The sequence below is a fragment of the Schistocerca cancellata genome, chromosome 5, assembly GCF_023864275.1.
Source record: "Schistocerca cancellata isolate TAMUIC-IGC-003103 chromosome 5, iqSchCanc2.1, whole genome shotgun sequence".
Taxonomy (NCBI): Eukaryota; Metazoa; Arthropoda; class Insecta; order Orthoptera; family Acrididae; genus Schistocerca; species Schistocerca cancellata.
Genome location: NC_064630.1, coordinates 125,505,705 through 125,523,787, shown reverse-complemented (window position 1 = coordinate 125,523,787; position 18,083 = coordinate 125,505,705). Strand labels below are relative to the sequence as shown.

General features: G+C 41.3%; 1 protein-coding gene across 5 annotated transcripts in view; it reads left to right on the top strand.

The window, feature by feature from the left end:
• The window catches only part of LOC126187799 (B9 domain-containing protein 2), a 68,635-nt gene that overhangs the window by 24,317 nt on the left and 26,235 nt on the right, over positions 1–18,083 (top strand). For all 5 annotated transcript variants that reach the window (XM_049929079.1, XM_049929083.1, XM_049929082.1 and 2 more), the window contains exon 2: positions 12,142–12,241. In XM_049929079.1, the coding sequence (XP_049785036.1) occupies positions 12,154–12,241 (88 nt within the window). In that variant the 5' untranslated portion in view covers positions 12,142–12,153. The remainder of the gene's footprint in view (positions 1–12,141; positions 12,242–18,083) is intronic.

Genomic DNA, 18,083 nt, shown 5'->3' with positions numbered 1-18,083 from the left:
CATCATGGACACTACCAACATAGATGTCTCAGGCTCTTAGTCATAGCAAGTTATGCATTACTTAACTTGCTCTTTATTGTTGTTTGAGTGTACAGGTTAAGTTTCTGTGATTTACTTCCCTTTTGTTAATTTATACCTTGACTTGTTCCACATCTCTTGAAGGGAGGATCTGTTTCTTGATAGGGTGCACAGAACATTATGTTGAATGAATGAATGAGTATTTTGTGCAGTCTCATAGTAGGTAACTATATGAGCCCATGTTCATGTAAAAGAACTTGCTCTACTTCTAACAACAATTTACCACTGGTCACTGGAGCAGTGAGGAGTTTCAAGTGATTGGAAAAAGGCAAGGATCATTTCTATTTTCAAGAAGGGTCACAGGACAAATGCACATAATTAAAGGGCAATATCAGTCACACCAGTCTGTTGTAGAAATGTGGAACCATTTACTGCTTGTGTATTATTGTCCCTGACTACTAACCAAAACATCTTAGGTCCTGTATTAAGTCCCAACTACTGCTTAGCTTTTGCTAGAAATTTATCGTCAATTATGGCAGAGACTTCCAGCATTGGGAGTCATCCTCATTCTGCCAACTGCCTTGTCACATGGGGTGGAGGTTTTACTATGCCTTCTTGTACTTGGGGTGGCAGTTCTGCCTCTTGATACAGAAGAATCAACAATAATGAATGGGATCTATATCTGTAATGTGCAAGCCACTATATGCTGTGTAATGAAGTTTCCTTTGTGTACCACTGTCACTATCCCCATTTCCTGTTTCAGTTCCAAATGATACACAGGAGAAATGATAATTGATATGTCTCCATGTGATCTTCAATCTCTCTAATTTTACCTTCATTGTCTTTTAGTGAGATATATGTTGGAGGAAACAGTTACTTGTTGACTCTTCTAGGAATATATATTTTACAATTTTAACTGTAAACCGTATGTGGCTGTAGCATCTGCCAGTGATGTTGCATGAGAATTTCCATCATGCCTTTGCACTTACTAAGCGAACATATGACGAAATGATTGGTCTTTTTTGGATTGTCTCTGTTTCCTCTATCAATCTTGTGGGTTTCAGACTGACTATCAATACTTGAGTTTTCACCAAACGACAGTTTTGTGAGCTACCTTCTTCATAGGTGGACTACATTTTGTAAGGATTCTTCCAGTGACTTTCACCTTGGCATCTACCTTTCATACAGTTAGGTTTATATGACCCTTCCACTTTAACTTGCTCTGTACTCTCTTTGTAATCAAACAGTAATGGGTATCTCTATCTATTTATATGCAATATGAGGTCTGTTCAAAAAAAATTTTTTTTTTGGTGTACACATATCATTTACTTATTGTGCATGGTCTCCTGTGAAATACTCTCCTCCACGATTGATACACAGCTTCCAATGTCATTTCCACTTCCCAGAAGCAGTCTTGGTATGTCTCTTGCTGGATCACACAAAGTGCCGTCCGTGAATGTCCTTTTATCTCTTCTATCATCCAAATCAATGGGGTTTTCAACTTTAGAAGAAGTCCCCAGGGGCCAGGTCTGAAGAGTATGGTGGATGAGGCAGCACAGTGATTTCGTTTTCTGTGCAATAATCATGCACCAACAGGGATGGATGTGTGGATGCGTTATTGTTGAGCAACAGCCACAAATTGTCTTGCCATATTTCAGGCCGTTTTCTTTTCACATTTTCTTGTAGGTGTCGCAACACATTCTGATAGTACCATTGATTAACAGTTTGTTCCTGTGGCACTAATTCATGATGAACTAATCCTTCAAAGTCAAAGAAAACTATCAGCATGACTTTAACATTTGACTTGATATTATGAGCTTTTTTTGGCCTTGGAGAACTGTGTGAACCATTCATGACATCGAGTATGGACTAAGCACTCATCACCGTAGGCTTCCTTCATCAATTAGTGCCTCTCTGTAAAGATTTTCTTGAATTTCATGCAAAATTTAATACAGACGCATTGCTCCTCTAACTCTACGATGTTGAAATTTGCAAACTGTGTGACACAATGTTCTACTCAATACAGCACTGAACAATAACTGACAGACATACAACAATGGAACTTCTAACAATTACACACTATACTCAGGCATGTGCAGGATGCCAACTGCATTTCGCTCCAACACACCATTGGCATGAAATTACGAATGCTGCAGAATTTTTTGAACAGACCTCATATGTTACATTTCTTCATGTTGAGGGTCAACTGCCTATCCCTTTATGAATGACCTATCTGCATTTCACTACAATTTTCATGCATTGTGTGTTCTATGTATGCAACAGTAGTATGCACATACAACTGCATGGAACTTCTGACATTATCCAGTAGGTCATTTGCATATTTCGTGAACAGTAATGGTCCAACAACACTCCCTTGGGATACACCCCAAGCTGTTTTTATGTCAGTAGATTTTCCTCTGTTAAGAATGACACAACATGTTCTATTTTTAATTGCATAAGGAAGCAGAAGTTAATGGAAACCACTACGCTGAAGATACATAATGCGTATCACCAGGATATGTAGCCTGTAATTGAAAAAGAGTTACGATGATTCCTTCTTTTGCAAAATATTTCAGATTATTCCCCCATTCAGATATTGAGACAGGGGAATGTCAGAATTGTTATTGGAGTAGGGTAGCTAGGAAATCTGAAAAGAAAAATGCAAAGCCTTTAGTGATAGGACTATTCTCATCAGAATCAAGAGCAAAGCAATCCCAACAACAACAGTTCAAGTATACATGCTGATGGTACAAGCAGATGATGAAACGCAGAGAGGGCATATGAAGGTGTTTAATGCCTAACTCAGTATGTACCTGTAAAGGGGGAGTGCTATAGTAGGGGAAGAAGTAGAAGACAGGTACGGGACAATACAGACCCAGTACTAGAAATGATAAAGGAGAAATACTCTCTGAGTTCTGCAATAAGTTTCATTCAGCAGAGGCAAATGCACTATTCAGGGCTCACAAAAGGAGAAGGTATACTTGGAAAAGGCCAGGAGACACAGGAAGGTACCAGCTGGATGGCATCAAGGTCAGACAGTGGCTCTGAAATCAGCTATTGGATGGTAAGCTGCACCCAGTTTTAGGCACAGACTCACATCACAATTTAAAAACTTGATGAAGAGCTAGTTGAAGTTTAAGAGAATCATTGGGAAGACTCAATGCGTAAAGAAGTAGGAGAGTAAGGTACTGAGGAATCAAGAAGTGCATTTGAAGTTCTCTGAGGCTGTAGGTATTGTAATGAGTACCACAGTATCTAGTTCAGTTGAAGAGGAATGGCCGGCTATTGTGGCTGAGTGGTTCTAGGTGCTTCAGTCTGGAACCCACTTCCTCCAATACTCCAATACCTATTTGCTAATTCCTTGTTGCTTTAGAATGTATCCTGTCAACCAGACCCTTCTTTTAGGTGAGTTATGCCATAGATTTCTTTTTTCCTCGGTTAGAGTCAGTACCTTCTCAATAGTTATGTGATGTACCTGTCTAATCTTCATCATTATTTTATAGCACCTTGTTTAAAAAGTTTGTATTCTCTTCTCATTTGAACTGCTTATCTTTCCATTTTTACTTCCTTAAAGGCTACTCTCCAGACAAATGGTTTCAGGAAAGATTCCTGACACTTTAGGTTTATATTCAGCATTAAAAAATTTCTTTTTTTTCAGAAATTCTTTCTTTGCTACAGCCAGTCTGTATTTTGTAATCACTCTATTTTAGTCACCATCAGTTTTTTGCTACCTAAATAGCAAAACGTCTCTACTACATTTAGTTTTTTATTTCCTGATGTAATATCCTCAGCCTCAGCAGATTAAATTCAATACACTCTTTTACCTTTATTTTACTTTTTTCATGCTCTTCTTGTTTTCAAGACATTATCCATTCCTTTCAACTGATCTTCTAAGTCGTTTTCTGCCTCTGACAGAATTACAATGTCATCTGCAAACCTCAAAATATTAATTTCTTCTTCCTGAACTTCAATTACTTCTACAAATTTTTGTTTGGTTTCCTTTACAGCTTGCTCAGTGTCAGACTGAATAACATTGGCAATAGACTACAACCCTGCCTGTCTCTCTTCTCAACTACTACTTCTCTTTTACATCCTTTTAACTGTTATAAATGCATTATGATTTTTACACAAGTGTAGATAATCTGCTTCCTGCATTTTATCTCTGCTACCTTCAGAATTTCAAAGAGTGTTTAACTGTCCTTTACCTATTAAACTGATGGTTTGGTAATATACACACCTGTGAGCACCCTCTTTATTTGGAATTGGAGTTATTATAGTCTCCTTGAAATCTGACAGTATTTCATCTGTGGCATATATCGTGCACACATGTGGAATAATCTTGCATGCTGGCTCTCTCAAGTATCTCAATAATTCTTAGGGAATGTCATCCACTAAAGGAGCTTTGTTTGTTTTGATTCAAATCTTTCAGTCTGGTGTCAAATTATTTCCAGATCTCCAATCTCATCTTCATCTATTTCATCTACCCTTTCTGTAATATTCTCTTCATGTTCATCTCCCACTTAGAGCCCCTTTATATATTTCTTCCAATTTTCAGTTGTCCTTCTTTTCTTAGTACTAACTTGCCATGTGTGCTTTTAATACTCAAACAGTTGCTTCTTTTTCCACGGATGTTTCTTTAATCATTGTACATCTTCCCACAAGTTATAAGAGCTTCTACAGCCTTGCATTTGTCTTCTAGCCATTTCTGCTTACCCAATTTACAGTTTCTGCCACTCTCATTTTTAGTCACCTGTATACGCTTTCACCTACTTTATTTTCTGCACTTGTATCAGACAAATTCGATGTCTCCTGTGTTCACCAGGAATTTCTACTCCTCACTGTCTTTTTACCTGCTGGTATTTCATTCTCTGCTGTCTTTGCTATTTAATCTTTCAAAGCTACCCATTCATCTTCTATTGTATTCTCTTTCCCAGTTTCAATCAGACATTGCCTAATAATTTCCCCCAGTCTGCTTTTCCTACTTTTTTTCATACTCTTGCTTTTCCTACTATTGAATTCCACTGCCCCATCACAATTAAATTCTCCTTTTCTTTAACTAAATGAATAATTTTTTAAAATTCCATCATACATTCTTTCAATCTCGTCATCACCTAAGGTTGTTTTTGGTACATAAACTTATATTTTTGTAGCAGGTATTGGCTTTTTGTGTTTGTCTTGGTTGATTAAATGTTCACTGTGTTTTTCATAGTAGCTGACCTATATTTTTATTTTCTTATTTATTATAAAACCTGCTCCTGCATTATGCCTGTTTGATTTTATGTTGATGATCTTGTACTGACCTGACCAGATGTCCTGTTCTCTCTGTCACCACACTTCACTAAGTCCTACTATATCTAACTTTAACCTATTAATTTTCCTTTTAAAATTACCTAACTTTCATACCCTATTAAGGGATCTAAAATTAAATGCTCTGACCTGTAGAATACCAGTTTCATTTGTGTTGATTATTTTATCCTCCTGAGTCCCTAGCTGCAGATCTGAACTGACTAGGGGGAGGGGGGGGGGGGGCAATTTTACCTCCAGAATATTTTACCCAAGAGGATGTGATGATCATATAACCACACAGAAGAGCTGGATGGTCTCAGGAAAACAGCAGCTGTAGCCTCCCCCCCTTTTCAACCATTCCCTGTACTAGGGAAGTAAGGCCCTGTTGACTACATTGCAAGGCCAAATCGGTCAATCGTCCAACTATTGCCCGTGCAACTACCGGAAACTCTACTGCCTCTCCTAAGGAACCACCTCTTTGTTTTGCATCCACACAGATACCACTCCATTGTGGTTGCACTTTTTTTGAGTAACCAGTATTCTGATGGGGTTTTGCTGCAGCCTGACATGAATCCCTTTCCTGTGCCAACCTCTTCATCTCAGAGTAGCACTTGCAACCTATATCCTCAATTATTTGCTGGATGTATTCCAATATCTTATCTTCCTTTACAGTTTTTACTCTCTACAGTTCCCTCTAGTACCATGGAAGTTATTCCCTGATGTCTTAAGAGATGCCCTACCACATATCCCTTTGTCTTGTCAGTGTTTTCCATATATTCCTTTCCTTGCTAATACTCTAGAGAACCACCTCATTTCTTACCTTATCAGTCCATCTAATTTTCAACATTCTTTGGCAACAACACATCTCAAATGCTTCAATTCTCTTCTTTTCTGGTTTCCCCACAGTCCATGTTTCACTACCATAATATTCTGTGCTCCAAAGGTACATTCTCAGAAATTTCTTCCTCAAATTGAGGCCTTTGTTTGAGACTAGTAGACTTCTCTTGACCAGAAATGCCCTTTTTGCCATTGCTAATCTGCTTTTTATGTCCTCCTTGCTCCAACTGCCATGGGTTATTTTGCTACCTAGGTAGCAGAATTCTTTAACTGCATCTACTTCAAGATCACCAATCCTGTTGCTGAGTTTCTCACTGTTCTCATTTTTGCTACTTCTGATTAGTTGCATCTTTCTTTGATTTACTCTCAGTCCATATCCTGTACACATTAGACTGTTCAGTCCATTCAGCAGATCCTGTAATTCTTCTTCACTTTCACTGAGAATAGTAATGTCTTCAGCAAATCTTGTCATTGATATCCATTCACATTCAGTTTTAATCTCATTCCTCGACATATAGATTGAACAGCAGGGGCAAAAGGCTACAACTATTACATTCCTTTTAAGCCAACCACTTGGTTCTTCATCTTCCACTCCTATTGTTCCCTCATGGTTCTTGGATATATTGTACACTACCTGTCTTTCCCTATAGCTTAGCCCTATTTTTCTCAGGATTTTGAAGATCTTGCACCATTCTACATTATTGGATGCTTTTTCCAGGTTGACAAGTACTATGAACATGTATTGATTTTTCTGTAGTATTGCTTCCATTATCAACTGCAATGTCAGAATTGCCTCTCTGATGCCTTTACCTTCCGTAAAACGAAACTGATCATAATCTAACACATCCTAAATTTTCTTTTCCATTCTTCTGTATATTTTTCTTGTCAGAAATTTAGATACATGAGCAGTTAAGCTGATTGTGTGATAATTCTCACGCTTGTTGGCTCTTGCAACCTTTGTAATTGTGTGGATGATGTTCTTCTGACAGTCAGATGGTTTACCACCAGACTCATACATTGTACACCCCAATGTGAATAGTCATTTTGTTGCCACTTCCCCCAGTGATCCTAGAAATTCTGATGGCATGTTATTTATCCCTTCTGCCTTATTCAATCCTAAATCTTCTAAAGCTCTTTTAAATCATGAATCTAATACTGGATCCCCTGTCTCTTCTATACTGTCTACTGTTCCTTCTTCTATCACTTCATCAGACATGCCTTCCCCCTCATAGAGGCCTTCAATGTACTCTTTCCATCCATCCACTCTCTCTTCTACATTTAACGATGAAATTCCCATTGCACTCTTAATGTTACTACCCTGCTTTTACTTTCACCGAAGGTTGTTTTGACTTTCTGTATGCTGAGTCAGTCCTTCTGACAGTCATTTCTTTTTCAGTTTCTTCACATTTTTCATGCAGGAATTTCACCTTAGCTTCCCTGCACTCCTTATTTATTTCATTCCTAAGTGACTTTTGTTTCTGTATTCCTGAATTTCCCTGAAATTTTTGTACTTCCTTCTTTAATCGATCAGCACAAGTATTTCTTCAGTTATCAAAGGTTTCTTCACAGTTACCTTCTTTGTACCTGTATTTTTCTTTCCAACTTCTGTGATTACCCTTTTTAATGATGTCCATTCCTCTTCAACTGAACTGCCTACTCCTTATTGCAGTTTCTATAGCCTGGGAGAACTTCAAGCATTTCTCTCACTCCTTAGTGCTTCTGTATCTCACTTCTTTGTGCATTGATTTTTTCCTGACCAATCTCTTAAACTTCAATCTGCTCTTCATCTCTACTAAACTGCGTTCTAAATTTGTATCTGCACCTACAGAACAGCTATCTGTATTGCTCAGGCAATCGAGCCATCCCATCTTGGTAGGGTCCATGATTCATGGGGGAAAAGAAGTGTAACTGCAAAGAAATCATGAGTAACAGAAGAAATAATTCCGCTAAACTTATAAAAAATCTACTCATCAGGTGGTGGCAGGAGAGCCCATACAAATTTGCAAGCTTTCGGAGCCAGTGGCTCCTTCTTCTGGCTGACGGGAAGAAAGTGGAAGGAAGAGGGGTGAAGAAAAAGGATTGGTGAGATTTAGGAAATGGGGAGAGTTTGAAAAAGTCATTCAGAACCTTGGTTCAAGTGAGAATTATTGGTCTTGGTGGAGTCAATTTCATGCTTTAATAGTGTTGGTATGAAAATTCAAAGAACTTGAAGTTGCCAGAAATGGTAATCTCTTGCTGTTGTTGCTCTTCTCAGGCCTTATCCTGATTTCCCTACATAACCTCCAATTTTCCTCTATTTTCTTATGGTTCAGGAAACTGTGGAAGATTTAGTTCTTAACACTTGTACAACGTAATACATACCATCTTCCACAAATACAGCAACTTTTGGTGCATCTCATGGGTTAACAGCATGTATTCCCAACAAAGCTGATTATGATAATCACAGAAAGATCCTACAAACACAAGTGATTGGAAGGGGGACAGTCAAAGTACAACAATAAGTACTACAAGAGCAGGAAAACATTGTTGCCTCACATTCAGTAATGTGAGTTTCTGGTTGTGGGGAAAAACAAAGCTAGTGCAATAAACAATCAACACTTCATTGTTTGCTCACAGAACAATGCCAATAACATACCTCATCTAAAAATATAGAATAATGTGCTACACTTTGATTAAATAGATAATTGCAAATCGTTTATTACATGTTGTGTTTTCGTGCTGGTCAGCAAAAATTATTTGGTGGAAAATGTTGGAAGATCCATGAGGTATTTATGGGCAATGCTGCTGTATATAAAAAATGTGGGGGGACCTACAGAGGATCAATGCTTAATGCAGGAACTAATGGTTGATCCTCAACACAAATAAATATGACATATTGTGGATAAACACATAGCAAGGCTCATTTCATTATTGATGATATGTCACTGGAAAAAGCACAAGCCATAAAATATCAAGGAGTACTCTTTGGAATGATCTGATGTGAAATAATTACACGAAACAACTTGTTTTAGGAAAAGCATGCTGAAATTCACTGGAAAAAACCTAAGGAAATGTAATTCACCTCTGAAAAGAATTAACTTGCAAAACACTCATTCTATCAATTCTGTATTATTGCTTATCAGTTTTGGGCCCTGAACAAGTGGGATTAACCAAAGAAATAGAGAATCTCCAAAGAAGTGTCCTGTATTTCACCAGTATTTGATTTAGTGAGCGTGAGACCAGCGCAAGGGTGTACTGACAGTCATTCTTCCCACACACCATTCATGAACAAAGTGGGAAAAGGGGAAATAATGGTTCTGGAAGTATCATCCACCATGTACAAATAGAATATTATTTGTAGTCCAGATGATACATGACCTCTCAGATATGCTGATATTACAGGTCACCAGTGGGTAATATCTTAACCTTCACTGTACAATTTGAATCAGCACTATAAGAACAACAGTAAGATCATTGTATGTAGAAACTATGAAACTGGGTTTCCATCAGATAACAGAAACTTGAGCTAGTTAGAATCATACGACACTGAGTTTTCTATCAGATAACAGAAACTTCAGTTAGCTAGAATCTATCTTAAGTTTGAAATGCACCACAAAGTTATGCTGAAGATATAACTCGCAGTTGCTTAGTGGGAATTATCTTGCTGCTTCAAATTTCTGTATTAGCTTTAATTTATCAGAGGAAGTCATTATTACTTTAGTTGTAATGCTCACATAGTCCTTCATTCATTGTGTTTAAAAGTGGTTTAACGGCACAGAGCATAACATCTAAGCTGAAGTTAGAAATAAAAGAGTTACAAAGACCAAATGATATCAATGATAGTATGCCTCATGCGAGGGCATGCCAGAAGTGGTACAGCATTGTTTATGCAGTGAATGTGAGATAACAGGATCCTGAAGTGTCAGTTTTGCGCCCATCTGTGTCCCTAATATTTGTGTATGATCTTCTGCTAAACATACACCAGTCAGAGTTAGTTCATTTTCTCAAAAGCCCACAACTTTTCTCTCTTTTGATGCTTTTCATTCTCTCCATCACCATAAACTGTTCCTTTACCTTTCCCTTTTTGTCATCTATATTTTTCCTCTGAAGAAAGAGTTACTTGAAATTTACATCAGCCCAAAATCTAATGTCTGGCTTTCTTTTCTGTTTAACAATGTAAAGAAAAGGTAGACTGCTACTTACCATAAAGATGACACATTAAGTTGCAGACATGCACAATTAAAAGACACTTATACATTAGCTTTTGGCCACAATGTTCATCATAAAAAGAAAGAGAAGCACACACACATTCATTCATACAAGCAAGCACATAAGCACATCTCATGCACACGACTACAATCTTCGACATCTTAGACCAGAATGCAGCTGTCACGTGGAATGAAAGCAGCAAGCTGGAGGGGTGTGGGGAAGGGAAAAGGATAGCAGTGTATGGGTGAGGGGCAGACAAGAGTAGCACTGTCTGGTGGAGCATGCAGTGGCTCGACTGCCAACAGGTGCAACGTCAGAAGGCTGATGAGCAGGGAGGTGAGTAGGTGGGGGGAGGGTGGGGGGCGAGTATGGAGCAAAAAAGGAGAGGGTTGGGAACAGATGGATGGGTGCATTGGCAGAAAGCAGCACAGAAAGAGGGTAAGAGAAGAGAATAGGGAGGAGGTGGTAGGACAGAGAAGGTGGAAACTGTTGAGTGGAGGGTGTGAGAACAGTATGTTGCTGTCGGCTGAGGCCTATTAACCTATGGTAACTTTCTGTTCCCACACCCTCCATCCAACAATTTCCAGCCCCTTTGTCCTATCACCTCCTTTTTATTCTCATCTCCCAACTTCTATGTTTGCTGCCCTGCGCCAATGCATGTGCTGATCTTTTCCCATTCCTCTCCTTTTTCACTCTGTCCCCCCCTCCCCCTCCCTCTCCCCCCTGAACGTCCTCACCACCTCCTTGCCCTCACCTGTGCCACACCAGACAGTACTGCTCTTCTCTTTACCTCCCCCCCCCCCCCCCCCCCTGTACACTGCTACTCCTTTCCCTTCCCTCCCCCTCCAGATTACTACTTCCATTCCATGTGACAGTTGCATACTTGTCCAAGCCACTGGAGATGGCAGTCATGTGGATGTGAGGCATGCTTGTTTGTGTAAATGAATGTATGTGTGCTCCCCTTTCTTATTCTGATGAAGGTTGTGGCCGAAAGCTAATCTGTAAGTGTCTCTTAATTGTGCCTGTCTGCAACTTAATGTGTCATCTTTACGGAAGTAGCAATCTCTCTTTTCATTACATTATTGGTATTCCAACCTGGAGTTTCCAGTGTTATCTTTTCCTTTTGTGAGATTGTACAGTTTTGCTGATGGCTCGTGCTTAGTAAATGCATCTTACTGTGTGTCATCCAGTCTCAAGCTGTTTATTAAACTTCTGAATTTTGAAGAAATTATCTCAAAGTCTTATAAAATACTGGATGAAGCCAAAAAAGCCATAAATTCTTGAATGACAGGTTTAGAGAAAGTGGTATATTGTCTCTCACATGGGCTGTTAAAACTTATGTTAATAAAATGACACGAAACAGTTTTAATCTTCCAGAAAGTTTCATATCAGCGCACACTCCGCTGCAGGGTGAAAATCTCATTCTGGAATAAAATGACATGTTTGCTGTATATTTTTTAAAAACTTTGATTACATTTTGAGATTTACTAGAAAGCTCAGCTAATCAAAACCAGAGATGGAGAACAGGAAATACATACAGCTTATCTTTATGATGCATACTAGTTCTAACAGCAAACCTAGAGTATAATCATATGCAAAGTAAGTGATTGCATGTGTGTGTATACTTGCTTATGCTCCCTGTACAACTATCATGTCTCTTATTTGTTGTCTTTGTTTTTTAATACTTTAGTTCAACAGTTTCCCAATACTACGTCTAAAAGTATTTATTTAAATTCTCTCATTTCAGTCTTCATTCCCAGTCAGAAAAGCATATGGAAAGGTTATATTTAATGCTGTATTTCTTTGTTGCAGTGGTGCCATGAAATGGCAGAAGTTCATATAATTGGACAAATTGTTGGAGCAAGTCATTTTCCAAAGCATAGTTTATTCTGCAAATGGCAGATACATTATGGTAAGTCAGTGTGTAATTAGACTATGAAAATACTTTTAATTGCATTTTGGTGTTGCTGTTTTAGTAAGCCTCTTTTCTCATATGTTTTATCGATGTGAACAGCAACAGCATTCTCCATTCAACACAGAAGGTGATATGTTAGAAATATAGATTACATACCAATGGAATTAACTTATTTAATGCTTTAAAATCCAGCCTCATCGAATGCATAAATGAAGACTAATGTGAATGAAAATATGATAAAAATGTAGCCAACAAGCTGTAGGTGGTTGCCCTACAGGTCTCCTGTATCAACTATAGAAATAGCAGAATGCTTCAGAGGACCAGACCAGGAATCAAGCAAAAGCAAGTTATTTTGTCCAGCCATTGGCCAAAAGCAGTAGATTTACCATAGTTGTAGTTCTCTTACATCCACATCCTTTTCCCACTCTTGCTATGACCTAAATATTCCTTACTGCTCTTGCAAGATCATGCACACAAGAAAGAATTGTAGGGGGAAGAGCACATCTAACTTCTTGCAGCATGAGAAATAACTTTCCAGCCAATTAACAGTACATAAATGTGTTAAAGCATTGATGTTACTTGATGTTGGTGTGTCTCTCTTGCTACCTTAATTTCCGGCTTCCCTTTATTATGCACTGCCTCTTCAAGTCCCAATTGGTCGGAGTTGAAAACAAATTCCTTGCTGAATGATGGGATAAATTTGTTTATCTCATCTACAAATTTTCAGGCCAGTTCTGCAGTTTACTGTGTGCCATCAAGATGATGCTTTGTTTGAAATTTCTTTATCTTATATCTTCCACTTCTGTAGCACTGTTTGAAGTTATGCCAGCATCCAATACTTCTCTTGAAATCACTGTAATTCGTCTCAAGCACAATTTGATATGCATAACATAGTAGGTAAACATCATGCACATCCTGTAAAATGTATCAAGCATCCTCAAAGCACACAAACACCAGTTTTTGTAACAAGTATGAATTGTCCTCCCTTAAATATTCATAGTTTTTCTTATGCACTATGTGGTCATATTACTACGTATTTATTCAATATCTGTTCATAATTTTTTTATTATCCAAGCAGCAGATGATCTTCCATTTACCTTGGATAACTATAGTCCTTTACTACATTTCTCTGGAGACAAGATTTGTGTCACCTTGTCAAACAAGGGTGATGAACTACAGGACTCATCACTTGTTTCAGTATTACTTTGATTTGTTAAGCACATATTGTCATTATTGTACTCTACATGTACATTGTCTACACAGTTGAGCATACATACACCACACATTTCACTGACTCATCTTGCAGAAACACTAATATTTAATTTGCCATTTCTTTTTCACCAGCAAAATTCCTTGGGTTCCTTTCTGTCAAAATGTCAACTTCAGCAGGTGTTGTTGTAGATACAATACAATGTTCTCGTTGTGACTCGCCGATTATTCAAAGTGCCGCCGTGCAATTACGCACGTCCTCTATGTGCGGCGCTGTCTGCCAGCCATGCAGCAGCTGCACCACCTAAGCGGCCAGCCGAGCAGCGGCCGCCAGACTGAGACTCGGTGTTTAATCGAATGCCAACTTGTACACAGGTCCACTTACTCAGTGACTTATATGTGTTGTTGTGTTGTCCGAAATATCTGTGTTAAATTTGAAGATTTAACAATTGGCGACGAGGTAGTGGATTTTTCCTTTTCACCGTTGACTCACAGGGTTCCATGGCTACTGTTCGAGAAGCTCTTGCAAAATCTCCTTGAACAGCAAATGCTTCTAACAGCAGTGATTCGCGATTTCGTCGCGGCGTCAAATGCGGGGCATTTCTCGTCGTTGGCTGTACCTCCTTTTCCACCTTACGACGAGATGGCGGAAGACTGGTCTGATTATGAAAAACGTCTTCGACAGCACTTCTTGGCATTTCATGTCACGGACGAACAACCATGTAAGTCTCTGTTCCTTTCCTGGATTTCACCTCAAATGTATCGGTTGTTGTCGCAATTGGCTCCTTTGAAGGATCCTGCGCCTTTGTCCTTTGCTGAAATGTGCTCCCTTCTGTCTGTCTATTTTTAAAAGCAAACGCATGTGGTAGCCTCTCGTGTTGCCTTTTATCGTTGTCAAAAACAACCAAATCAGTCCTATCGCGCTTGGGCTGCTGAACTTCACGGCCTCAGTCGAAAGTGTCAATTTGTTACTGACGTTCACAAAGAATCCTATGCCGATTCCATGGTACGGGATGCTATTATCCGGTTGGCGCCCGACAAAGAAGTTCGGCAACGTGCCCTTCAGTTGGCGAATCCGACTCTAGATGAAGTTCTCTCCATTGCGCAGTCTTTTGAAATTTCTTGCGCCGCTGGGGCGCAAATAGAAGTGTGGGGTGACGTCGGGGACATACAACCTCTGTGCGCTGTTGACGACGCGTGCGGTGCGTCCCCGCTGGCCGACGTGCCCGCAGTACGCTCCCACGCGCAGCCTCGTCCTAGCCGTAAACAACCCACTAAGAAACTGCAGCAAATTCCCCGGCAACTTCCTTCATGTCCGCGGTGTTTTACGAAACATTCACGCGAGGATTGTCCCCAACGTTGGCCTGTGTGTCACAACTGCAAAAAGAAAGGTCATGTGTCTTCTGTTTGTAAATCCGACCGCATACAAGATGTTCATGAACATGACGCTGATTCTGATTCTGTGTTGTCTGTCAATTGCACTTCTTCCCTTTCAGGGAAGTTATTCCTCACTGTCCAAATCCTTGGTCGAGATGTTTGCATGCAAGTGGATACCGGTTCTGCTGTCACTATAATTAATTCTTAGACATATCTTCAGCTGGGTTCTCCACTCCTGTCCCCTGTCACTCGGCAATTACGGACGTACAATAAACAGAAGATTTCTCTCTTGGGACAGTTTAATGCTGAGGTATCTTACAAATCCATCGTTCGCACTGTTCCCATATTTGTGGTCAACCAGAGCAATGCAGAAAATCTTTTTGGTTTCGATGCCTTTCGTGTTTTTGGGTTCTCCATAGATGACTCTGTCAATATTGTCTCTGACGCTATTCCTTATGCTCAACTGGATTCCTTGTCGACGACATTTTCGTCCCTTTTTTCTGCTAGGTTAGGCCGTGCAAACGACTTTGAAGCTCATATCACGCTCAAACCTACTGCTCGGCCTAAGTTTTTTCGGGCTCGGCCCATTCCTGTGGCCCTTTGTGATCGGGTAAAACGGGAGTTGGATCGTCTCACTGCTTCAGGGGTCTTGCTTCCTGTCACTGCCAGTGAGTGGTCCTCTCCTGTCGTTGTAGTTGCTAAGCCCAATGGTGATATCCATCTCTGTGGCGATTTCAAAGCCACTGTAAATGCTCAGTGCCTCATCGACACTTACCCTATGCCCTGTCCTGAAGAACTGTTCACTAAACTCGCTGGAGGACAGTATTTTTCTAAAATTGACCTGTCGGAAGCTTATCATCAACTTCCTCTCGACGCTGCTTCCCGGCAGTTTCTGGTCCTTAACACGCCTTTTGGCCTCTATCAATACCAACGCTTGCCATTCAGGGTTGCTAGCGCCCCTGCTCTCTTTCAGCGATTCTTGGAACAATTATTGCTCCCTGTCCCGGGGTGTATCAATTACATGGACGACATAGTTGTCACTGGCTCTACCACTGAAGAACATCTTCAAAATCTCCGCACACTTTTTAAGGTCTTACAGACTCCCGGTCTTAAGTGTAATCTTCAGAAATCACAATTTTTTCAGGCATCTATCACGTACTTGGGGTTTCAACTCTCTCGGGATGGTATTCGTCCGCTACAACACACTGTTGCTGCGATCAACGCCCTTCCTCGCCCTACATCTGTTAAGGAACTGCAGGCCTTTTTGGGGAAAATAGCATACTATCACAAGTTTTTACCGTCTGCGGCGTCGGTGGCTCAGCCGTTGCTTCGCCTGTTGCATAAAAACGTGCCTTTTCATTGGTCCGTGTCATGTGATGCGGCTTTCCAGAAATTAAAGACTATGCTGAAACAGGCCCCGTGCCTGGCTACTTATCGACCTGGCCAGCATCTTGTTCTTGCCACAGATGCCTCTCAATACGGGGTCGGTGCAGTCCTTGCGCACCGTTTTTCTGACAGTTCGGAACAACCCATCGCTTATGCCTCCAAAACGCTCACGGATGCCCAACAAAATTATTCTCAAATTGAGAAAGAAGCTTTGGCCATCATTTATGCTCTTCATAAGTTTGGTGTTTTTCTCTATGGCTCCAAATTTCATCTTGTTACAGATCACAAACCACTTGTTTCCTTGTTTCATCTATCAACGTCACTTCCCGACAAGGCTGCACACCGCCTCCAGCGTTGGGTTCTTTACTTGTCCCGTTTCAATTATGAGATTCATTTCCAGCCAACGGCTCAACATGCAAATGCTGATGCTTTGTCTCGCCTTCCCATGGGTCCTGATCAGGCATTCGATAGGGACGAACTTTTGTGTTTCCACCTGGATGTGGCCGAGCAGCGGGCAGTGGACGGGTTCCCCATCACTGGGGACAGGCTGGCGGCTGCTACGGGTTCTGACCCTACCCTCTCCCGGGTTTTACGCTGTATTCAGAAGGGTTGGCCAGATCGCCCGTCCGCTAAGACTTCTGATCCGTTGCGGAACTACTACACTTTGCGCTACCGCCTCACGGCTAGGGATGGTGTTATCCTCCTTTCCACTGACAATGCTTCGCCGCGTGTTGTGGTACCTGCATCTTTGCGTGCTTCGGTCTTGTGCCTCCTTCACCAGGGGCATTGGGGTGTCTCTCGCACAAAATCTGTGGCGCGCAGTCATGTGTACTGGCCTGGCATCGACTCCGAAATCGCCCACATGGTCGCTGCCTGCGGCCCTTGTGCGTTACAGGCCGCTGCCCCGAAGTCATCTTTGTCACTGTGGCCTTCGCCTGAGAAGCCCTGGGAGCGCATTCATGCTGACTTTGCGGAACTCTTTTTAGGTACTTATTGGCTTCTCGTAATTGACGCCTACTCTAACTTTCCTTTCATTGTCCGTTGCACGTCACCTACCACCGCAGCAACCACCAGTGCTCTCACCCGCATTTTTTCTTTGGAAGGCCTCCCCTCTACTCTTGTTACTGATAATGGTCCACAATTTGCCTCTTCCGACTTTGCGGATTTTTGTGCTCGTCACGGCGTTATGCATGTCACGGCCCCGCCGTTCCATCCACAATCCAACAGTGAGGCTGAACGACTGGTCCGCACATTTAAGGCTCAGATGCGGAAACTTCTGACTTCTTATGCTGCTGATGATGCGCTTCTCCAGTTCCTGGCGTCTTATCGTTTCACCCCCATGGGCAATCACAGCCTGGCTGAGCTCTTACATGGCCGACAGCCCCGCACGCTACTTCATCTTCTGCGGCCTCCCACCTCACGGCTGCGGGTGCCTTCACTTGGCCGGTTCACCGCCAACGACCTCGTCTGGGTACGGGGATATGGCAGGTGGCCAAAATGGAGCCCGGGCCGCATCTTACGACACCGTGGCAGACGCCTGTATGAAATCCAGACAGACACGGATGTTGCAGTGCGTCATTCGGACCAGCTTCGGCCTCGGGTGCCAGCAACGCCTGTTCCGAATGCCGCCACACCACCTTTGGCTCTACCTGATGCTCGGGATCTTGGCATCTCTCAATACTCACAACGCAGCCCTCTCACCGTCATCGCGATGCCAGCGCCAGAACGGAAGCCACCAGGAGACGTGCCCATGCAGGAACCGGAGGACCATCCTCTGTCAGAGTACATCTACTCGCCTCCTCCTCCAACGGACACCGACACATCACCCATGTCTCCTGTCATATCAATTGGACTTGCCGCAGCGGGC